We start from the raw sequence: 25,591 nt of genomic DNA, 5'->3' as shown, positions 1-25,591 counted from the left end.
ATTTAGAATTACTGGACTTTCAGTATTTTTGTTAATGTTTGATACTTGATATTGCATCTAAATTCAGTCGAATAGAAGTAAAAAAAAAATCTGTAAGTGATGTAATCAAACTGTAAAATATCAAACATTTACGTCTACAAAGATGTAAATTTTATAGTGTCCCGGGGTAGGATGTGTCATTTTCTTTTTCTCTTAGGAAGTTTTCTGCTTTTTTGTTGTTGTTGTTGTTGTTTTTATGGTTAGTTAATTTCAGTACTTTTCTTTCAGATTTTTGTCTTAAAGGAATAAGATGATATATTAAAATTACCTTGAAAATCAAGTGTCTTGGGTACCACCTATTTAAAAATATAACTGGCATGAGTATACCAAAGTTGATCATATTTCTTTTGATTTCAATTTTTAAATTGCCAGGGAAGGGGATAATAGGGAGGTATCACAAGTCAAAGACATCATCTCCTTCCTACTGTGTAAAATGGCGATAAGGCCTACCTTCCAGAACTGTTAAAGCAGTTCAGGTGAGCTAATACATGTGAAAACATTTACCATTGTGTTCGCAATAAATTCTTATTCACTTAATTTTGTTTCTCAGTTTTCTCATTGTGAGACATCTCTAAGAATTGTAACTCAAAGTTAAAAGTTATAAATGAACAAGACTGTTATTTCTTAGGTTAGTTCTAATTAATAGGAATAAAAAAGTAGGCAGGTGTATTTTTATAAACTTTTAAAACTCTTTAACAATAACATTTTTACTATTAAATTATTGTAGTGGCTATTTTATCATGTCTGTAAAATGTATAATTGGGATCTATAACAAATAAAACTTGTACTCTTTTTTAATACTTTGGATATTTGATCTGCTGGTGAAACCAGTTTAACATATGATACCACTTGGCAAGAAAAACATCACATTGTCCTTTTTTAAAAAATTAATTGATTAAAAAGCAAATAACCTGTACAAGTGGACTTCAGTAACTATCAGGAATAGGAAAGAATATTCTAGTAAGACTTAAACACAAACCAACGTGTCTGAAGCTGCTTTAAGTACAGAGTAGGAGTGTTTTGGTTATTGGACGGGAATAATATTTCTATACTTGGAAAGCATATATGGATCTTGGGAGCTTAGGCTTTTCAGATTTATTATCCATTGCATTTTCAAATTTATTATCCTTGCATTTGAGGAACTTGTGCTTGAATCGATAATGTGTACCATGGAATAAACAGTTGAATTTGTAATGACTGGTGTACGCAAAGCAAGTTTTAAATAAATATTTTATGCTAAGTATTTGGTGAAAAGTTTCTCTAGCAAGTGGGGAATGCTGTCCTATTTATTTAGAGCCATAAATATTCTATTACCATTTATCTACATAAAACACTGCTAACTTTTATAAACTTTTGTCATTAGATATGGTAATAGTTACTGTGCCACATGAAAACTTTGTAACTAGAACTATCGAAAGAGCTTTGCAAATCTCAAGTTTTATGAAGGTGTTTGGGTCAGTTATTGGTTTAACCTCTTAAGGGTTTTTACTCATATATATACTAAGACTGACTGACATGGATTGAGAGGGATGGGGGACCCTCCCAAAAGAATATGATTTGCATAATTAACAGCATGCTGTGGATTGTTCCTTTTACACTAACAAAAGTAAAATAAAAATGATGTTAATTATAAAAGTCATGTAAGCCTAAATTTCGTATATTTTAACTCTGAAAAACTCTTCTTTACATTAGAGCTAATGTGCTCTGTATCTAAAAGTGTAATGTTCACTCTACATCTTAACTCTTTAATGCCTTAATGGGAGAATGGTTGTACTTGAGAGAGCCAGTTATTGCCTAAGTGACACTGAAGTAAGTGTTCTCCATAATGTAGAATTACGAGATGACAGCTCAGTATGAATGGAAATAAACCAACCAATCTCTTTTTTTTTTTTTTAAATGGTGTGATTTTTTTTAAAAAGGTGTGATTTAATGTACAGGAAAAGTAATACTATAAGGAAATATGCTGAGGATTTTTTTTAATGCATTAGGTGAAAGTTTTCAGAGCAGATTATTTTCCCATCTAAACCTTTTCTTGAGGCTTGACTTTGTTCCAAATGGTATGTGTTACTTATTGAGGCAAATTAAAAGAAAATTTCTTTATTGAGGCAAAATATAGGATTAACCATTTTGAAGTGTACAGTTCGATGACATTTAGTGCATTCAAAATGTTCTGCAATTTTTTTAATGGAAATTTTAAGAATAGCCAAGAAAACTGCTGTATACCCTTTATCCAGATCCACCAGTATTTAAAGTTTTGCAATATTTGTTTGTCATGTTCTTTTTTCCCTTTGCTCTCTGACTTTGTCTGTGCGTGTATTTTCTGATCCATTTGAAAGTAGGTCCATTTTACCTCTTAATGCTTCGCTGTGCATTTCCTAAGAAGGAGGGTTTTTCCCTTACAGCTACAGTTATCAGATTGGGGGGACATTTAACATTGAAACAATGCCTATTCCAGTTTTGTCAGTGGGCCTATCTCACTACAGGAGTTTGTGCCGAATCATGTATTGCATTAATTGTCATGACAGTTTAGTCTCCCGTACTGAACAGTTCCTTAACTTTTCTTTGCCGTTCATGACATTGGCATTTTTAAAGTCCAGAAACCAGTCATTTTATAGAATGTTTTTGAGTTTACCTCATGTTTCCTCAGATTCGTATTCCAAGATGGAATACTACATTAAGTGATACTGTGCCTTTTTCAGGAGGACCACAATTCCCGTATGTTCCCTCATTGGTGATTTTAATTTTGATCAGCTAGTTAGCGTGTTAAGGAGCCCTGGTTAAGCGCTCAGCTGCTTACTGAAAAGTCACTGGTTTGAACCCACCGGCTGCGTTGCAGGAGAAAGATGTGGCAGTCTGCTTCTGTGAAGATTACAGCCTTGAAACCCTATGGGGCAGTTCTACTCTGTCCTGTAGGGTCTCTATGCTTCGGAATCAACAGATGGCAAGGGGTTTTTTGTTTGTTTTAGTCAGGGTGTTATCTGGTTCCTCCAATGTATTAGTGCTGTTTTTTTCTCACTGCAACTAATAAATAATCTGTGGGGGGACACTCTGAGACCTCTCCTCATCAAGCTGCCCCCTCCCCCGATTTAGCATCTATTGGTAATTCTTGCTTGAGCCATCTTTACTGTGATAGTTGCAAAGTGGTGATCCCCCCCTGCCCCGCACTCCACTGCTTTCTCCATATTTATCAGTTTACTGAAAGAGCCCGCCTTCCCTCTCTCCCTCCTCCTATTTTTTATCAATATGGACTTGTAGATTTTTATTCAGTGGGTTGCAGCCCATTACTATCCTTATTTATTTTGATATTCAAATTGTCACAGATTTGGCTAGTGGGAGCCCCTTCAAGCTGGCCTGTGTCCTTTTGACATGTGTGCTTGGCTGCTAACAAAGGTTGGAGGTTTGAGTCCACCAAGAGTTGCCTCAGAAGAAAGGCCTTGCAATCTACTTTCAAGAAATCAGCCATCAAACAACTTATGGAGCCTAGTTCTGCTCTGACACATACAGGGCTGTGAGTCAGGATCAACTTGATGGCTTGATGGTGACTGGGTCTTTTTTTTTTTTTTTTTGAGCACTCTCACTTTCTGGCATGAGACATTTCAGATTCATCCCCTTTTTTTCACTGTTTCAACCCTGGAATCAGTATTCCTTCAAGAACCCTTGATTTTGATTGCTTTTAATGGTAAGGCACATTTTAAAACAGATTTCAAAATAGAGATGGTTTAGGTCCTTGTGGTAAATTCTAGAATTCTTTTAAATAATTGAATGAAATGCAGCATGCATTGTTTTTTATCAGAATTTCAATTACTAAATGTATGGGATTATTTGAGAACTTGATTGAGTGGTTTTGTTTAGGTGTGTTTTTCTCCCGCAGTAAATATGTGTAAAAATGATGTTGCTCAAAGCTGAAATAAGTGAAGTGAGAATTGTATATAATAACATCACTTTTGCGACCTGCGTTTTGGGAGTTTTCCTACCGCTCTGTTATACCTATGAGCACTAAAGTGTTTAGAAAGCAAGCTTAGAAAACAGCATGGCTCCCTGAGCTTAAGCATGCTATTGAAAAACTAGGCTGTGAGCTAATACTTCTTTTCTGACTTTATGTAAAATTTTAAATATTTCTCTTCAGTTTTCTTTTTAATTTTAGTTAAAATGGAAATAGCTATACCAGTTTATACCATAAGACAAGAGGTTCTCAAACTTTGGTCACAGGGCCCTGTAAAGTGTAAATAAAGCTCTTAAAAATTGAGTACCCCAAAGAGCTGTATTTATGTGGATTTTAACTATTGATATTTTACTGCTTTAAGAATTAAAACAAAATTTTTAATACTCATGAGTTCAAAAATTATAAATCCATTACGTGTTAACTTAAGTCACACATTTTTATGGAAAGAAAACTATTTTCCAAAACAAAGAATCTTTACAGAGAAGAGTGGCGATGTTTTACGTTTTTTACAAACCTCTTTCTTGTCTTACGAGTAGAATACAGCCGATTCTCATATATGCTTCTGCATTTGATCTATTGCTACATGTTCTTTTGTTTGAAATAATATGGAAGAAAAGTCAGCTTCTCAAAGACCTGGAGTAGGAAAAGAGAAGCTTGTCGTAGTGTTTTGAGATAATTATGGATATTCTTTTGTAATGCACCAAACTTGGTAAGTGATGTCTTCTTGAGCTAGTTGCAGTGTGGAATCAGACAACATATCAGTGAACTTTTTATACTCTGTTGCGTTAAAATCCATTGATTTGTCTTGTACTGTGAATTGGTCTTTTACCTTTGCCTGATTTTGTAACGTCATGCATTGGAAAGTACTGGTGCATTGAATTATATAGCTGTTCCAGATCTTGACACATTTCATTATATAATATCGAAAAATCAAATTTGCTCATATCAGCATTTATTTCATCAGAAAAGTATAAATATTGGGAATCTAGCAAGCTCACAGTGGGAGGTACAAGTTTTTAAGTCCACATAACCATAGTTTGCCAGTTCTTTTAAGTAAAAAAGTGTTTTTTGAAAAAGGTGGCTAGTTCAGCTTACAACTCAAACAAGAACACAAGTGCTTTTTGACACAACTATCGTAGTTTAATATGTAGCAGAAGTATTTTGGTGTTATTTTTCATTTTGTCATACAGAATATTAAAAAGACATGTACTCAAGGGTAGATATTTTATAAAATTTATAATTTTTCCTGCTTCATTAAAGACAGTCTTAAGTCCAGAAGAACCAGATGGTGCCCGGCTACCACCGATGACTGCCCTGACAGGGAACACAACAGAGAATCCCTGATGGAGCAGAACAGTGAGATGTGGATCTCAAATTCTAGTAAAAAGACCAGACTTAATGGTCTGACTGAGACTAGAGGGACCCCGGAGGTCCTTGCACTCTCTGTTAACCCAAGACTGGAACCATTCCAGAAGCCAACTCTTGAGACAGGGATTGGACTGGACTATAAGAGAGAAAATGATACTGGTGAGAAGTGAGCTTCAAGTAGATACATGAGACTGTGTGGGCAGCTCCTGTCTGGAGGCGAGATGAGAAGGCAGAGGGGGACAGGAGCTGGCTGAATGGTCATGGGGAATGCGGGGTGGAGAGGAGGAGTGTGCTGTCTTATTAGGGGGAGAGCAACTAGGGTTACATACCAAGGTATGTATAAGTTCTTGTATGAGAGACTGACTTGATTGGTAAACTTTCACTTAACGGACAATAAATAAAAAATAAATAGTCTTAAGTGAAACTACATTGAGAAAAAAACTGCATGATGGTAAAAAAAAGAATACGATAACTACTAGTATTGTTTAGTCCTGCTGTCTTGATTTTCTGCTAAGGTGCCACCAGTTTTACTCACCGTTGATATTGCACTATCAGTGCAGATATCAACACTGTAAAAAGGCAAACATTTTAGTATTATCACAAAGGTAGTTTTAACCTTAAAAGTTACCCCTGTAAAAAGGACCCGCTGAAAGGGTCTCAGACCCCCAAGGGTCCTCAGGCTGTATTTTGAGGACCTTGATCATAAGATACAAAGCTTTATGGTATAGCTTATAATTTCAAATGTTTTGCATATACATTTTATTCAAATAATTTATAAATATCCAAGTAAACCCCTAAAGGTATATATTGAATTTCTTTAACTGGGTGTATTAATTATCTTTTAAATTGCCCGTGTTAAATTGGATTATGCTTACCAGACATGTTGGGTTACACATCTGTGCACAGAATATTAAGGATCGGGGTATCTGTAATTACTCAGAAAATATCTTGTGGGGAAACCATGCTTTGAGTGTTCAGAAGCCAAAAAGCTAGTTCTGATTATGTCAGCATCTAGCCATGTATCCTTATTTTCCCTTTCTAGGCTTTAGTTTTACAAGGGTTTGGGATTAGATGAACTATAAGCTTCTAATTGGCTCTAAGAATCCAGGTTTGTTTTTATCTTTTAAATTGGTCTTTCTTGTACAAATGCAAGGAACTGAGTTCACTAGGTCATTGTTACTTGAGCATTTTGAATGCAGTCCACTTATGTTGCTCTTAGGAAAGAATTAAGTAAAGAGATTGCATGAAAGGATAAAATTATGTCAGCTGTAAATTTTAGCAACTTTTTTTTAATAATCTTCATGAATTATCCAGCTGTGTGTGCATTGTAATATAATGTGGATTTTTGTCATAATTAAGCTGTTGCTAGAACTTCTTAGCATGCAGGATCACCTACAGTCATAGCATCAAACAGAGGGCTCTGAACCTCATTTGGGAGAGTGCGGTGTCGTATTTTTCTTTTGTATAATTAAAGTTTAAGATTTTCTTTTTATATTTTTAAATTTGAAGAGAATAAGATTTGTGATGAATGCTGCATTCCTGTTCCCTACCTGCTTTTCCCACTTCCAGCAGCGTAATTTGCTTTCCTTAAATCAGTTAAGTATGAACAGATAGAAATCAAAGCATATGCTGTGTAAGTGTACATACAGTAGATAATTATTCTTACATCAATAAAATGCTGTCAAGGAGTGTATTCTTCTAGTGGTATTTCCTGTTCTAGCCTTCTACCTGTAAACCACATACTTCTGTTTGGCTTTTGAAGTGTTTATACTAGCAGTTGATTACTGCGTAATTTAAGAGGCTCTCTTAATTATGGTAAGATGGCTTTAAATAGAATGCTGGATGGTTGCACTTGTCTGTTCAGGCAACAGGAATGTAGAATACCTATGTTCATGAAATTTGTAGAAGTAAGCTTTGAGATTAATTTCTCTGTAGATAAGCTTAGGATGTATATAGCTTAAAGTGTCAACTTACAGTTACTTTACCTCCAAACCAAAAACATAAATCATTTGGAATATGAAATCCTTTTGACTTAAATTGGGAGAAACTAGCCCAACTGCAAGACTGGTGGTTTGAACCCACCCAGCAGCTCCAGGGAAGAAAGACCTGGCGATCTGCTTCCATAAAGATACAGCCAAGAAAACCCTACAGGGGATCTCTCTTTTTTTTTAAATTGTACTTTAGGTGAAGGTTTACAGAACAAACTAGTTTCTCATTAAAGAGTTAGTACACATACTGTTTTATGACAGTGGTTAAAAATCCCACGACATGTCAACATTCTTCCTTCTCAACCTTGGATTCCTTACCACCAGCTTTCCTGTTCCCTCCTGCCTTCTAGTCCTTGTACCTGGGCTAGTAATGCTCTTTAGTCTTGTTTTGTTTTATGGGTCTGTCCAATCTTTGGCTGAAGGGTGAACCTCAGGAGTGACTTCATTACTGAGTTGAAAGGATGTCCGGGGGGGCAATACTTTTAAGGTTTTTCTAGTCTCTGTCAGGCCAGCAAGTCTGGTCTGTCTTATAGGGCAGTTCTGTTCTGTCATAGGGGTCACTATGAGTCAGAAATCAACTTGATGGCACCTATCAACAACATGTAAGTAAAATCCACAGTAGATCCCAAATCCGTGGCGACAAGGGGTAGAGGCAAGAGGAGGTTTAAAGTTCTTGAAGGTTTTTTTTTTTTTTTTAACCTAACTTTCCTATTTAGTTCTTCAGATGTTTCTGTGAAACGTCGAGGTCTTGTTCCAAGTTGTTGTCGTTTTTAAGTCTTTACTAAGAATCACTGAGTTAATTTTAGAGGATATACAGGCTGGTCATGAGATGGCTCTCTAGTTATGCAAAAAAAAAAAACAGCAAATTAGTAGCTTTCTGGCCATGCCCCTACAAGACCTGGGATTAAAATATCATTCCATGATAGCTTTCCCCTCCCCCCCTTAAGTTTTTGTGTGGGCAGTGTTTATTATCTCGTTATGTGTGCCAGTTGGATGGGAGTGTTTATTTTAATCCTCTCTATTCATACCTTGGTCTCAGCTTCCTTTTTTCTCTTCCACCATCCTCTCTAATCCCAAGAGACATAGATTTCATTTATGTATTCACTAGTCAGTTATTAAGTGCCCATTTTATGTGAGGCATTCGTTGTTAGGCGTGAGAGGGAAACAGAAATGCATGAGATAATACTTGCTTTGTAAAAACTTGCAACGTATTAAGTAAGAGAAATTCACATGTAGCCATTGTACAAGGCAGAGAATATAATGTATAAGAATTATAAATCTAATAATGGATTTGATCATAGGAATGAAAGATTATGGGTTGGAAAGAATCAGGAAAGCTTCATTTTTACATCTTTGTTAAAAACTAGGATTATAACTGAAAGGAAAGGTGGGTATTCCAGGAATGAACAGAGTCACTGAGGTGAGAAAGAAGAAGGTGTGTTTAAATTTCAGCAAGTAATGCAGCATAATTGCCCCATAAAGAAAATGAAACAGAAGTAGTAGGAGAAAAGGCTGGACAGGTAGGTTTTGGCCAGATGATGCAGGTCCTTGATTGCCAGTTCAGTTGGGACTTTTTCAGTCAGGGGACAGAAACTATTTAAGAATTTTAGTTCCTTTGTTCAGTTACTCAAGAAATGATTACTGAATATGAAAGATGCTTTTACCATGCATGTGTGAAACACTGGGTATTTTTAAGTGAGTAAGGCATTTCATTTCCTCTAGGTGTTTTTTCTTCTAGAGGGGGAGACAGACAAACAGAAATGCCTGTTACGGTACACTGGTTTTAGTTTTAGCTCAAGAGAGAGGAAAGCACACAGTGCTATGAAGAGCATATAGGCAGACCACAAACAATTTTGGGGAGTTAAAGGAAAATTTCTCAGAGAAAGTGGCATCTAAGCTAAAACCTGTTGATAGGGTGAAATTAGCTTGTGGGGGACAGGGGTGGGTGGGCAAAGGACTTAGAAATAGGGAATAGCTGTGCAGAGGCTGGAAGCGAGAATGGCATAGAGAAGGAGCTGAAGAAATAAATTTGTATCTCACATGACCTTTTATGTTAAGAAATTTGGACTTTATCTTGAAGGCAGTAAAGAAGCTTTTACCGGATGGAAAATAGGGGCTCAGTTAAATAAGACTGTATTTCAGCAAAAGCTAACTTTGCATCTTTCTTGGTGAGAGATAGATTGGAAATAGACCCATTATAAGGCTGTTGGGAATAATTCCAGGCAAGAAATGGTGGTGACCCTGGACTTAAGATATTGGCATCGTGGGTAGGGAGAAGTAGACTGACATATTTGAGAGATACTTAGGAAATAGAGTTGAAAAAGTCAGGCAATGGATTGGATGCTGAATGGGCGAAGGAGAGAGAAGTAACCCTGGATGTTATTGTCCATTGATACAGGAGGAGGTAAATGCCTGGGGGAAGGTTTTGATGAATTTGTGGTAGACTTACATGGCAAAGGAAACCCTGGCGGCATAGTGGTTAAGAGTTTGGCTGCTAACTAGAAGGTCGGCAGTTCATATCCACCAGGTGCTCCTTGGAAACCGTATGGGGCAGTTTTACTCTGTCCTGTACGGTCACTATGAGCCGGAATTGACTCGGTGGCGACGGATCGTGGTTTGTTGGATGAATGAAAAGTAGACCAGAAATGGAGAGATTGTTAAATGGCTTTTGTAGGAGTCCAGACCATGGTGGCATAGTGGTTAAGTGCCATAGCTGCTATCCAAAAGGTTGGCAGTTCATATCTACCAGGTGCTCCTTGAAAAATCTATGGAGCAGTTCTCCTCCTCCTTATAGGGTTGCTGTGAGTGGGAATCAACTCGACAGCAGTGAGTTTTTTTTAGTTTAGACTAATAATACAGGCTAGGAAGAAAAGCCTAGTGAGCTACTTCAGAAAATTAGCCAGTGAAAACTCTATGGACCATAGAATATTGTCCAGCTCAATTACTTTGGACACGTCATGGGGTGGAGAGCCAGTTGCTGAAGAAGGGACATGATGTTTGGTAGGATGGAGGGCTGGTGGAAGAGGAACCCTCAGTTAGGTGGATTGACAAAGTGGTGGAAGCAGCTAGTAGACCCAAACATGCCAGTGATCGTGAGGATGGCGCAGGACCAGGCAACATTTTGTTCTGCTATACGTTGGAAACCTTGGTGGTGTAGTGGTTAAGTGCTATGACTGCTAACCAAGAGGCGGGCAGTTCAGATCCACCAGGCGCTCCTTGAAAACTCTATGGGGCAATTCTCTGTTTTTTTATGAGTAGGAGTTGACTCGACGGCAGTGGGTTTGGTTTTTTTAATACATGGGGTCACCCTGAGTTGGAGCTGACTCGACAGCACTTAACAACAAAGGTGAGTTCCTGCATTTTTAATGGAGAATTAAGAGGTTTTGGGAACTAATGGAAAGTAAGCACTGAGGGAAAAAACCCCCAAAGATGACTCAACATCCAAGGACTGTGTGCAGGCTTCCCAGCTTTGTGATACATACCCTAAGATAATTTTTCAGCATGAAAAATAATGAAGCTCTTCATGTTCTCAAATAATACATAGAAGCTAACATTTCATTGTAAAAGCAGCTCTAATTATTTGTAAAGATAATCATTTTTCACCCTTGGGACTTGATAAGCTAATTTCTTTTTTAGTATCTCATATGCATATTTAATTGGCCCTTGTGAAAAATGTTACCTCTGCAGGAGGGGGTGCAGAAAGCAGCTGCTAGTCTGCTAGAGAGTAGGGGGCCATGGGGAGAGGCCATCCATCTCTTTTTAGTTTGTTTCCTGAGCTCTTGCCCTGTTTTCTCTGTTTGTTCAGCTATGCATTATAAAAATATCATAAAGCACGTTCGAGGTGAAAAAAGAAAGATGTTTAACACAAAGCTATTAAACAATAATTAAGAAATTAGACCTTAAAGCTAAAAGTAATTATAGACAAATTTGAATAGATTGGAGTAAAGCTTAAAAGTTGTTAAAAACCCAATGTAAAAAAGGGTACAAAAACAGTAGAACAGATGAGCTTTAAAATAAGATAGAAAAATAAGATCAATAGCAAAGGCCGATCAAAGAGTTGTTTTTTTTTTTTTTTAATGATAAAAATGGATGAGATTTAAAACAAGATAAAGGCTGAAAGACAGCCAGCAAGATAAGGCTAAAAACAAAAATCAGAGATTAAAGGAAAACCTACCCAAGAGGTAAAAAATAAGAAATAACAGGTGCTAAAAACAAGAATGGTAAAATTAAAAGTATACCACGTTTTTCACAAATAACACACCCACACATACAACACGCATAGCACCTAGGAAAACTAGCGTGCTGGGGGCTGCGCAGTTTGCAAAAAACTCTCACACGTTATTTGCGTAAAATGTGGTAAACTGATGATATTTTTGGAGGTTTAAAAAAAATTTTTTTTTTAGAACAGCATATACAAAAGTGGGTTTCTTGGGACACATACAGGGTAAGATGCTCCAAGAAAAAAAAGTGTGTTGTCCCAGAATTTTTTAAAATATGTAGTGTAATCCCCTCTTTGAGATTCACAGTGCACATAAAGTAGTAAAATCTCTGTGAAGTGTTGCAATTATAAAGTTGCCTTTTTGCTCAGCCTAACATTTCCCAACCCTCACCATGGAACCCTTTTCTCATACAGCACCTATTGTTATTTCCCAGTGGAGTATTTTTTTTTTTTAACTGTTTCAGAAGAAAATAAAATACAAATCTTGAAAGCTACAAAGATACATGGAAAAAAGTATCAGTTGGAAATAGAAAATAGTTTTCAGTTGGGGCAGACATTCCTAGGGAGTAGTCTCCTGGTGAAGCAGCAGCGTTCTGCCGATAGCCATGAGAGAGAGCAGCTTGATACCCTTAACCTTCTGGCCCTCCTTCCAAAGCTGTCTTTTCACCTTCTGTCTGTATAGACAGGGCACCCATATAACACACAGACTGCTAAACCAGGGGAGTAGGGGATGATGTAGTTGTCACAGTGTTCATACAATTTTGTGTTGTGAGAGCTCTTTTTCTTTGGCTTTAAATGTAGAATTTTCTAGTAGTGGCGTCTTCTGCCTGTTTTACTGCCTTTCTGGAAATTAGTGCTCCTTAGTGTCATGGGGCTGCCTGTGTTAGGGCAGCTTTCTCATAGGGCTGTCACCTGCTACCCAGATCATAGTCACAGCACCTGTGCTAGAGAGGGAGTAAAGGGCTTCTGTATAAACCATCAAGACCCAGTGAACCTCCACAGACGTTTCTTAGTATAATGATTTGTGTCCCTGCAGAGGAAATGGTATAGCATGGGTCTTCTAAAATGCTTTGTTCAGCCAGACACCTCATGAAGTGAATTATATGACCCTTTTGGCATTTTGAAAGTTCAGAATTCTGCTACGTTGAATATTTTTAAGTTGTGAATACATACCTCATGCTAGATAATTTCCCTTATAGTAGTTTTAAGAGTCTTTTTTTTTTTTTTTTATAATTTGCTTTGGGAAGTGTGACTCCAGAAGTTGGTATGAATGAGTTAGTTTAACGAATCCAAAAAAGTTAGGGACTTTTTATTTATTTCACCAGATGATGTCAGATTACCACTCAAGGAGAAATTGCTACTTGGTGTAAAATAAAACCCTACCTGACAATTTGTGTGCACCAGATTATTAAGGACAGTAAACTTCAAAGTAACTGTAGCATATGATAGCAGTTCTTCTGTGGTGGGCCTGTGTTAATAGATACTTCTTGTCCTGTCTCTGGTGATGCTCATTTCCTGCTCTTGGGCATATTAAGTAGAGTCATTTCTACCTTTCTGTAGAATAAAGTTCTCTCTCTGACATCTTAATTTTAATGTCTCCACTGTGGGTCATGTAGGATGCTAGTTACCATGATGGTAAAGTTCTGCAATAATGAATGAAATGTAAGTGTATTAAAAAACCAAACCCTTTGCCGTCGAGTCAATTCTGACTCACAGCGACCCTATAGGACAGAATAGAGCTGCCCCTTAGAGTTTCCAAGGAGCACATGGTGGATTTGAACTACCAACCTTTAGATTAGTAGCCGTAGCTCTTAACCACTACACCACCAGGGTTTCTGTGAGTATATTAAGTATGTAAAAATAAGTATAATAAGCCTGCCTACTCAGAAAGTGCCATATAAAGAATATCTTCAACCTAAAAATAGTAACTGAAAACTAATGGTTTGTGCTAAATGCTTTACACATATATCATTTACTCTCAATAGTACCAATATGTAGGAAGTATATTTCATGTGGGGAAACTGAGGCAGAGTGGTTAATTTCTCCAAGTATCATAGTGTATGTCAGAAACAAGATTCAAGCCCTAATAATCTCTAATAAATTATTGATCAACTAATATACATATTATATTGCTTTTACACAGAAAAGGCATAAAAGATGAAGCAGACTATGAGAATATGTAAATGTGAGCCTTCTCCTTTAGTTTAGCCTTGTGCTTTGGAACAGTTCCTGGAGTCAGGGCCTATTGTAATGTCTGAAAAAGGGCTGCTATCAAATGGGCTATTTTATTTGATATTGCTAACCACTGAAGTTGTAAGGAAAGGGAAGTAGTTTTATAGTTTCTTCCTCCCACAGGTCATAATTTAGTTATGGACATCAGGATGTTTTTCTTGGCTTATCTCATTCATGTAGTTTTCCTAGTACATCTGTTACATAAATTACTAAACTATTTTCTTGAAAAGTTGCCAGTTTAAGTCGCACTTAATGGCAATCAAAAGTTAGTACTTTTTGGAAAGCAGGATTAAATAACAAATCTTGAGGGGCAGAAATCTCAGTACCATCCTGGTTTTAAGTATTTTTGTTTGTTTTGGGTCAATTCCCATATTTTTTGAAGCATTAAAATAATTACAGTTGTCTTTCAGTATCCACGGGGGATTGATCCCAGGACCCCCCACAGAGACAAAATCCGGGATGCGCAAGCCCCTTACATAAAATAGCGTAGTATTTGCATGTAACATATGCACATACCAAAAAAACCAAACCAAACCCAGTGCTGTGGAGTCAATTCCAACTCATAGCGACCCTATAGGACAGAGTAGAACTGCCCCATAGAGTTTCCAAGGAGCGCCTGGCAGATATGAACTGCTGACCTTTTGGTTAGCAGCCATAGCACTTAACCACTATGTCACCAGGGTTTCCCCTATGCACATACTCCTATAAATCGTCTCTAGATTATGTATAATACCTAATACAGTATAAATACTATGTAAATAATTGTTTCGTCACAATCGAAGACTTTTTCTGTTCTATGAATTTCTTGAGCTCTTTAACGCCGATGCTGCCCGGGCATCAGCTGATGCCAGTTCTTCAGTGATCTTGAAGTTCTTGAGGTCAAAGCACTTTATACAGCTCGCCAGCTATTGGTTACTAGCCTTAAACTCCTTCTTCCTCTCGCTCTCAACCCCCTCACACAGCCTGCAAGGGATTGCTTTGACCACTTCATTGTTTTTTAGGAGACTTTTTTTTCCACAGAAACAAAGGGTGCACAACACAAGTAGCGAACAAATGAGACGTGAGGAAAACAAGGCCCAAACAGCTAGTGCTGGAGAGAGACTGAGGACCTGTGAGATGGCGGGAGGCTACAGCAGGGTATGCCTACACATCATTGCATCTGCTTGGATTCAGCATAGTACTCGGCATGCAGCAAATTCAAGTTTTCCTTTTGGGAACTTTTTTTCTTTCGAATATTTTCTATCCGCAGAACTACAAATACGGAGGGCTGACCGTATGGTTGCCAGTGCCTCCCAAAAAACTGTTGGACTATAAAGATTTAATGACTTTTTCTATAAAATGAGATATTTTAATTGCTGTTTCTATAAATGTTTATCTTTTCAGTTATCAATTTATGTTCACATCCTAATCTAGTACATTGTCATTTTGCCATTTGAAACTAAATTTGGAGCATTTACTTTAATGATTATTCAGTTACGTAACTTTTTCTGACACTGAATTCTGCATAAATCCTAAAATAATGGTTTTCTGTGGTTTCCGTGGAAAAAGAATTATGATAAGTTTTATTACTTCTGCTAATTGTATTTTGGGACAACTTTATATTTAGATGACAGACATCCTATCAGTTATTAGGAATCTGAGAAGTTTTAGATGGTGGCCTGGCTTGGTTTGCTCCATCCCAACTGATATGAATCAACATCAGAACTTTTCATGGAATGTTAGGTAAAATTCTATAAGCCAGGGACCAGGTATTTCTTGAAATTTACAATGTGAAATTTTGGGAATTGAGAATGCTGGTTTTTAAGCTTGAAATGTTCAGGTAAAGATTTTATTTGAAATAGTGATAATCCGCAGTAGGTATTTTTAGAGATTAGAAGAGGAGAATATGGTGCAAATCGGATGTCAGTTACAGGTCAAAGTTCCTACCATCTAGCCATTTCCTTTCTAAACTGCAGCAGATTCTTGACTGATTTTTCTGCTTATAGGTTTGACTTTTTAGTACTGATCCAGCAGGTTTGTAATAGACAATAATGTATAATTTTATTATGATCCAAATTGGACTTGCTTGTATGGGAACAAGCCACTTAGCCAAACCAGTGACTGGCATCCACCTTGCAGCTAAGCTTTGTTCTCCAGCTCTGGGACTGTGGTAACAACTTATTTCTTTGTGAAAAACAGCTCAAAGAAAGCCAACCTCTAGTGCTGCTGGTGAGTGTGGCAGGGTCTGAGAAAATGATGAGCAGACAAAAAATAGAAACTTTATATATACTTAAAGAGGGAGGCATCGAGTTTAGTGATGGCTCAGATTGATGGCACAGTCAAATCTATATGAAATCAGTAAAAAAAAAAAATTATGGGAAGTATTCTACCATGCAAAAATTTCTTACCTGAGAAATAAAACTTTGATGAATCTTAATATTGGTTTAACCTGTCTTATGGAAATCTACATAGGATTTCTTTAATTCTTCATCTATTCTGGGAGATTGTCTGGAGTTCTGTATATTTTCAGTGTCATAGTTTAGGAGATACGCAAATGCCTTCAGCTAATCTTCCAGGAATGCTAGGGATTTGAATTTGCTCTTACAGCTTTATTTTTTCCAGCTGTAGTATTCAGTGTTTCATTTGGTCCCTTCCCCCGGCCCCATCCCCTACCCCAAGAAAAAACCTTGAAAAATACTTTTATATATTAATAATTTTATAGAATTTCTCTTTCCAGTTTATCTGTAAATAGTACAAATGCAATATAAAAATCAGAGTTGGATTATAAGAACAATGAGCCGTATCAGTCAGCAGTGTTCAGTAAAACATCAAGATCAATGAAAATTCTATAGTTCAGTACTAAGAGTGGTAGATGAACTATTACTGAAATTGAAGGCCAGCCTCAGAATGAAACAAAGAACTGGGTAGTAGAATTGGAGTGAGAACAGTTTTTGGCTTAGGCAAGAATATAGTCCTTAATTTGCTTATCACTTAAAACAATTAGAATTGCAAAAACAGTTAGATCACATAGAGGGTCTTTTCTATTATCCTGCATCTTGTAAGGAGGGAACAACTGGAAGTGGTATTTGCGAACATTAATACAATTTTTTTGTGTGTGGTTTTAATGTCAGATAGGCATCCTGAGCTGCACTTGGGGGCAGTTTTTCTGTTGGCACCATATTTAAAAAAAAAAAAAAATTTAGGCACCCAAAATTATTCTAAAAGTAGAAACTTTTAAAAAGTACTCACCCCCCTCCCCCTATAAAACCTGGCAGTAAGCTACTGTTTTATTTATTCGATCTTAATTTTTTTTGACTGAGATAGCTAAAGGATGAGGCATAATATTTATGTACAGATTCTTGCTGGTTATTTTAAAAAGCAGGAAGTTTCATGTTTTAGTATTTAACATTTTAATCTTCTCTCGTGTAAAGAGGAAAACAGAAGGCGCATAATCCAGCATTGTTCTCCATGTTATAGTTGAAGTCATAAATAATATGCACACCCACATGCATATGCTGCCATTGGTTTGAAATAGGGTATACATTTTTTAAGTAACCAGGTTGCTCTTTCTGAGATCTGTTACTGCAGAGTGTGGCTAAGAGAGCCTCAGATTTTAGCTATCTCTAATTTCAGTTTTTCCCTGTTGAAACGTATTTTCTTTTCCTCGCTTTTAAGAATATGTATGTTTGAGGGGATGGGGGGACAAGTACACTGCCTTTCCCCCTTTCGATTCAATTTTCTTTGGTTTTAGTAAATATTAAATACAAATATTTACTAAAACCAAAGAAAATGCAGTTTCTGTAACTGAGATGTCTTTAACATTAATTCAGGATTTAATTTTTTAATTTTTGATGTTGCATATGATGTCATCTGATATATTAACTGGTAGGTACTACTGGCTTTTTCATTTTAGCCAGATAATATTACTAATAGTCTAATTTTAGGGCATCACGGCATGATAGAAATTAGGCTTGGGAATTGGAAAACCTAACATAATTTGAACGTCTGTTGCCACTTACTTAAGTTGTGTGATCCTGAGTGAATTTATTTAACATCTCCACTGAGGAGTTGCTGCTATAATATTTTCCTTCTCTCCTCACTCTTTTTGTTTGTTTTTTAGAGGGTTCTGCTGCTGGTGGTGATAGCACTAGAGAGAAAGTGCCCAGGGTTAGGGTTATTATATTTGTTTCTTCTATGCTGGTCAATATTATTATACTTGTTTTCTTTTTACAGTATGGAGGGAATACTGTAGTTTTATTCTTTATCTTAGCATCGCAGCCGTTTTATATTCCAAAACTAAACCCATTGCCTTCGAGTTGATTCCTACTGATAGAAAAAGACACTATATAATCCAATATGATAATAGCACTTGCTCTAGCAACATTAACTCTTTCACTAAACTACATTGTTACTTGTGTTTAAACATTTTCCCACTGGTTTGTGTTTCATTATCAGATCAAGAAAGGTTTTGGGTTTTTTTTTGGATAGGTGGTAAATATCCAGCCAAGTAGACTAATCAGTTTTTCCACCTCCCCACACCAAGCCTGTAGAGCCTTAGATTTTCTGATAACAATGAAAATTATGTCTTTTTTTTTAATTTGGGAGTGCTAGACCTTTTTGTTGATCGTAAATTTAATATTTCACAGGACTGAAATAAGAAGTAACTTGGTTTGAAAATATGACTGTCAAACCTAGAAGATGTTCAGCTTGCAAATACAGGTAGTGTGGTAAAGGCCATCCCTTGATGGAAAATGAATATATCACATGGTCCATTATCAAGCTTTTAGAGCAAGTATTTCTAAAACTGTTTCCATAATGTAAAGAATAAAGTTTCGTGACTTAAAGTGACTTATTACCTGAGGAAACTTTCTTCTTGAGTGTTTATTTTATGGTTTTAAAATTTTTTTGTTTAAAGATTGAGCGTAATAGTTTCACCTTCATCATAAAAATATCTTTACAGAAATCTTTGTGGCATTGGGACAAGAGATGAGTTTTAAGCATAGATTTTGATGGTAGGAATCATTCTCCCTAAGGCGTTTTTAAAAAATCATGTGAGTTCCAATATTAGTAGTTAAAATATTCCCTGTGGTGTTACACACATAAGAATTGGTGTACATATTTATGTGTGTGTGGTCCCTGTGTGGTGCAAATGGTTAGAACGATGGGCTACCAACTAACAGAAAGGTTGACGATTCAAACCTACCCAGATGTACCTCGGAAATCAGGTCTGGCAATCTGCTTCCAAAAAAGTCAAAGCCTTGAAAACTGGACAGAGTAGTTCTACTCTGCACATACGGGGTCACTGTGAGTTGGTATCAACTCAGTGACAACTGACAGCAACAATACACACACACATTTTTAGTTATTGTGCTTATTAGCCTGGTCAGACATTGGAAATGCAAATAATACTCATATGGTCTACTGTGATGTTTGTTTGCCTATAAAAAGTTAAAAATGTAGCTAATGATGACATAGTACTTGATTTGTGTTTCTAATGGCATTTAACGTTTTTCCCTTGGTTTCAGTATAATGTTCATGACAAAATTGGAAAATACAGAAAAGTTTAATGAAGAAATGCCGTTATTTTAAAACCACTACCTTAAATCGTTACTTTGTCTCTTGCTGCCTCTCTTTCTGTTTATGAGTGTTACGTGTGCATGCATGTGACAAAACTTACATTAAAAAGGTCTAAAAGAAAATACTGTTAAATATTTTACTGATCTTGTGAGTGAAGTCTTCACAGTAAGCTTAAAGTGAAAAGAAACCGTATAAAAACATAGAAACATTTCACTCAGTTTTAAAAAAGAAAAGAGGCAAAATGTTTCTTACGGTTTCAGTCTGTTTCAGTCCCTTTATTTCTTTGTTAGCATTTAGGACTGAATTGTACTTTATCTTTCTTCTTGGTCTCTGTATAGTTTTTTATTAGCAAAGCATATTCTTGAGTTTTTGACAGGAAAAAATGCCAGTATTCAGGGTTATATAAGTTTTTTCCCTCCGTCATTGTGCTGATAGTTCTTATTACAGATTAGAAGAAGCATTGACCATCTATCTATAAGTAAAAGCACTGTTCTAGCTTTTACTTTCATCCAGTTCTGTCTAAAACAACCCAAATTCTTAACAAGTCAAATAACTTGATGTTTCACCAGCAGTGAGGAAATCAGCAAAAAAATGAGGAATAAAGAGAAGTTCTACAGTGGACATTAATAATTACAAATTGAATAATTGACCCTTGACTAATTGAACACTGGCTACAGCATGTGTGTAGACCGTAAGGTTAGTAACATGCAGCAGTTGGCGTTAAAGATCAGTGAGTGAGGAGTGTTGGGCTGTACTCTCACTGGAGAATTTCTTAATCTTATCTATTGCTGGGATGTTGTGAGGAGCAAATGTGAAACTGTAAAAGCACCGTGGAAGCAGTAGAACAGTTTTCAAATATAAATAATAATGATTTCTTTTGTAGATTCTATGTTTTTAGAAAGCTGTGGCTCAGAATTGCTTTAAGGTGAAATCTTTAAATCATGAGCAATTCATTTTCTTTACTCTTTGGTCATTTCCTTCCTTCCTTTCTTTTTGTTTTATTATTAGAGTTTATTGGTATTATCAGTTGTACTGCTAAACTCCCCAGTACTTCAGTAGTTACCATTATATTTAAGCAGTGTGGTCTTAAATCATTATCAGTCTTTTATCAGGGCAGAGAAGCTTATTTTTCTGGTCACCCAATTTCAAGAACTACTGCTTTGTCTTAAAGCAAAGAGAAAGTTAAACATACTGAGTAAACCTAGAACACATGTGAAGAGCTTTCTGGTGACTGTTAGGTTGTTTCCAAAATTATAGATAATTTTCAGTGCTAGTAATAAAATGTCAAAAACCTCCAAAAACTTAGCAGCATTTCTTAAATGTCGTTTTCTTCTTTTACTTTTTTCCTCCGTTATTACATCTTCCTGTCTATATAAGTATGAGGAAGTTAGATATAGGCAAAAACTTGGAGATTGAAGGTAATTATTGATGGTGAATAACAGAAATGTTAACAGTCCTTAGAAATTTTTACACATCCAGAGTTTTCTTTTGGTATCACTGCCAAGCTGGTTTAAAATAGTATACAGAAAGAATTTTCAGTGTTATCAGAGTTTTCTTGGTTGCCTTTTTAAATACTGTAGTTACATGAAACAAAATGTAAATAGAAAAACATACATCATGCAAAGACTTTCATTGTTTAATATAATGTCCTAATAGTGATTGCTCTGTCCTTTTCCTTAAAAACTGACTGCAAAGAGATAATTTAAAACTTTTCAAGTCAGGAACTTCATTTTAGGTTTGATGGAAATCCAGAAGTCCCTTGTTGGACTCCTTAGTCCAAATGGCATGAAACTGTTTCTATTTTCCTATAATTTTCTTTGCAGAACAGATCCTAGACCTTTGTCTACATTTTGTATCTGTTTAAAAAAAAACTGATGAGAGAGCACCCTCTAGTGCCTGAGATATCCTGTCTCAAAGCAGTTATGTCAATCACAGGATGTTTTGGGAATTAAACTAGATGTTTTATCTTCTCACATTTGGGCATAGATTTTTCCCTTTTTTTTTTTTTTTGTTTGTTTTCCTTTTTTAAAAAGGTCACTGGAATTATGGGTAGGACATGGAATGAGGGTAATAGGAAACATGGGAAAGGAAGAATCAAAATGCCATTTTTACCTTTTTAGAAATAGCTATTTTTAAATGACCTGGAATAAGGCCAAAACTGTACAGTGTTTTTTTGGTCTGTTTTAGTTTTAGTTTACATTTGTTTCTGAATTACGTGCAGCTTAAAAATACTTTGAGAATTTTTTTTATGCCATCAGATCTCATCTTGAGAGAGTTCTTTGCATTTTCTGATAGCAACACTTTTACTGGAAAATGGCTTTAAAATAGAGCCTGATTCTCTTCATGGAAGTGATCTGTTAATTTTTGTTAGTATAGTTGCCGTATCCTTCTGTGGATACATTTTATAACTGTATTATATGTACTAATGGTAATTATCATTTCACCTAGTTCCCATTGTTTTTTAACCAAAAAAAGAGTTTCTTAAATTATTGGCTCTCTGCCATCTTTCTCTCTAAACGTACAGCACTCAAACACAAGCCTTCAATGAAGAATCTCGTGAAGGGTTATAGAAACAGGACCTTTCTCATTTGACTCATGGGCCTTTGTAGCTTGAACAAGGAAAGTAGTGTTTTGAAAGCTACAGCATGTATGAAGGCTCTAGTAAAAATATTTCATATCCATGGACTAGAGATTAACTCCTTTCTTCGTGTTCTCCAACAAATTAAACAATGCAAACCGATTTCAAGTGCATTCTCGGTAATGCAATGCTTGGGTGAATTATAATTCTAATTGCTATTGTTCATTCCCACAGCTGCATTTTGACACTTCAGAGCTGAGGAAGCCACACATTCTTCAGCCACTAGGAGAAACAAAAGCATTCTGAAATCCATCATTTTGTGGCATCTTAATTGCAAATCTGTCATTGGCCACGTTGATTTTGTTTTGGTTTCATTGTTGACAAAATTAGGAAAAAAATATTTTTTTCTATATTTATGCACAAAATTATTGTCAGTGGACTGTTTACTGAGTGAAAATTCATTCCTCGATTGTCTTATAATTTGAAGGAAGCACTGGAGACTTTGGGTTTACATTAGTTCCAGGGAAATAATTTATATTTATTAAACGAGTTGATATTTTAGGAGGCAACTTTCTCCAATATTTGAAATAGCATAAAAAGATTTCATTTTCTTTAGTTAGAATAGTGTTCTGAATATAAGTGTAGAAGCAAGATTTATTCAGTAATTTGGCAAGTCACATCTGTGTACACAATGGTTCTTTTAAAATTTAAACCCAAACTGTTTATTAGTATCTTCCTTAAAGGTAAATTGAAGCATTTGTAATACATTTGGAATTTATATTTCTTTATATTTGAGAAAGAAATTTGAGTGCCAGTTTCAACCAAACCTTATTACTTAAAAAGAAAATAAAATAAAACTTTTTGATGACCAAAAAACCCTATGACAGAAGTTAAGGGTATATGTAAGTAGTAGTTACCAAATTCTAATTTTTTGCCATTTCTAAGGCATAAGTGGAAGATTTGAATTAGCATATTCACAGGCATCTGTTATATAACAATTGTTCAATAATAATTAGAACTTTAGACATCAAATGAGTACTACTATAGTATGTGACATTTTCCCTGGATTTTGTTATTCTTTCTCAGAATGACTTTGAATTCTTAAATTCTTGTAAGCTTGCGGAATTGTTTTAACAACCAAACTCTACCTTTTTTTTTTTTTTAACAAGCAAACTGCCATTTCATGTTTTAATTTTAAGGTATTCTTTTCAAAGTTAATTATTTCTTATAAAATATTATTTAATCTTTTAAAATTCTAATAGGGGATTATTATCTTTAATAATAATAATAGCTAACACTGAGTGAGCACTTCCTGTATGTCAGACACTGTACTAATAGGTACCATTTGATATGGTGTAAAAACATTTTGAGGTAGATAATCTTATTTATTCCCATTTTATGTTTGAAGAAGCTGAGATTAAGAAATGAAAATGATTTTGCCAAAGGTCACAAAGTGATTGGAGTCAGGTCTTTCTGACTCCTAGAGCCCATGTTCTTGACCACTGTTGGTATCTTAAGGGAATTTTAAATACACGATCATATGGTCTCTTGGTGGAATATTAGATAGCCAATAAAGTGAAGGTTACTGTGACTATCTAATGATTTGGGAAAATGTGTGTAATATAGGTGGGGGGAAAAAAAGACTAAGGAATTGCATTTAAATGTTCATCTTTAGAGAATATTATCTTTGATTTGTTATTGCTTTTCTTCTGTTTTGTTTTTTAATGTGATGATAATGTTTGGCTGTTAGAATTTTGCTGATTTATTTACAGAATTTCACTAAGTCTGCATGTAAACCAGGTCTGGCTAGGAAACTGACAGCTTACTTTTTAATAGACTCTACCAAGTTCACTTTCCTTTTCAATTTGACCCAAAGCCATTTTTTTTGCTGGACCTTTGCCAGCTCTAATGTAATCTCTCATCTGTATTCTTGAAGGCTAATGGAATAGTAAAATCTTTTGAAAGGTAAGTTAAATGTGTTATATAGTATCCTCAGGGTAGCTTGTGCACAAAAGATGTTTTCATTCCCACCCTGTAAAGGTATCTCATTAGGACACACACAGTAGTTTCATTATGAAGTTTTCATGTGTTTCTGAGTTTTGATGCTAATCTTTGTGTGTATGTGCGTGCACTTTTTTCTCTGCAGCACCAATGTGGTTATGAATTATTCAGAGATTGAATCTAAGGTTCGAGAAGCAACGAATGATGATCCTTGGGGACCTTCTGGGCAGCTCATGGGAGAGATTGCCAAGTAAGTGATAATTTGACTCAGCAGTGCAGAAAGAATCCAGGTATCTTTACACAGAAATATGAAATTTGCTTTTGATTTTAAACTGTTTAGTTTCCAAATATAATTTTGCATAATCAGATAATAATGTGAAAAGTTTCATGCAGGGTCCGTTCTCTTTAAAAAGTAGCTAAAAAAAATAAAATACTTGTTTTCCAGTGATGTCTAGACACTATAGCTTACTATGTAAAATTCTGACAAATGCATTTAAAATAACAAGAAGTAAAATTAAAAAAATTTTTCCTGATGAACATCTGGACCACTGTTCCTGTGAGTGTAGGGCTTATTATAAAGCATGTTATCAGTTATCGGGGCTTAGAAATGTGCTAGGTATTATACAAAGTATAGGAAGAACATTTTTAAGGAAGTGTATCTAAATTTTTTGAAATTAGGTTACTGATTTTTTTTTAAGCTGTTTGGGAAAAGACAGTAACTTAAAACAAGCCTGCCATCTACTGTTAAAATTAATATATTGCAAACTCTTAAGGAAATTTAACTCTTTTTTTCAGGGCTACATTTATGTATGAACAATTTCCAGAACTTATGAACATGCTTTGGTCACGAATGTTAAAAGACAACAAAAAGAATTGGAGAAGAGTTTATAAGGTATGGACATAAATCTATTTTTATTATTTAACAGATGCTTTGAAAACAAATATTTGCAACTGAAGGTGTACATACGCAAATTATTTTGAAAGATATTAAATCCTAGAACAGGTAAAAGAAGTAGATTTGCTATTTGTGTTCTGTTTTACAGTCATTATAAACTATTTTATTCTCAATGTGAAATTTTTTTTAATTAATATCCATAATACTTCTAAATGTTGAGTATTTTGTTAAAATTTTTTACACTGTGTAGTTGTGCATATCAAAAATAACAAATCTATAATAGTATGGATGTTTAGTGTATGAACAGTTATGAAAACCACAGTCTAAAGTGGTTTGTCATCTCTACTTAAAAACCTGCCTAATTCATAACTTAGTATTATCACACTATTCTGAACCAAAAAATGTTTAACATATAATTTAAAATATAATAATTAGAGATTCTAAAACATACTAGATTTAAATTCTGACATTTAAGATTTTCAAATATTTACTCTATCAGATTCCTTTTATTTTGTTCTCTTCTCTTAATTATATGATGCACAATTCTAAAGCAAGATAGTCATCTCTTCTTCCACCTCCACCATATTTTCTTGTGATTCAGGTTAAGTTTTTCTGTGCTTTCCAAAATGGTATATAGCATTCATATTTGAAACTTTGAAAGTAATGTTTCTGACTGTCAGGATTAAAAAAAATCTATATTTGTAATTCCTTGATTTTTTTTGTTTCGTTTCTTTATTTCTGAAAAATACTCACTGTCATTCTCTTAGTTTGT

General features: G+C 35.4%; 1 protein-coding gene across 3 annotated transcripts in view; it reads left to right on the top strand.

The window, feature by feature from the left end:
- Positions 1 to 25,591, top strand: part of CLINT1 (clathrin interactor 1) — a 66,405-nt gene that overhangs the window by 11,662 nt on the left and 29,152 nt on the right. For all 3 annotated transcript variants that reach the window (XM_049874221.1, XM_049874219.1, XM_049874220.1), the window contains exons 2-3: positions 24,070 to 24,174; positions 24,720 to 24,816. In XM_049874221.1, coding sequence (XP_049730178.1) covers positions 24,070 to 24,174; positions 24,720 to 24,816 — 202 coding nt within the window. The remainder of the gene's footprint in view (positions 1 to 24,069; positions 24,175 to 24,719; positions 24,817 to 25,591) is intronic.

The sequence above is a fragment of the Elephas maximus genome, chromosome 2 (genome assembly GCF_024166365.1).
Source record: "Elephas maximus indicus isolate mEleMax1 chromosome 2, mEleMax1 primary haplotype, whole genome shotgun sequence".
In the NCBI taxonomy this organism is placed as follows: domain Eukaryota; kingdom Metazoa; phylum Chordata; class Mammalia; order Proboscidea; family Elephantidae; genus Elephas; species Elephas maximus.
This window is presented reverse-complemented; position numbering and strand designations above follow the sequence as displayed.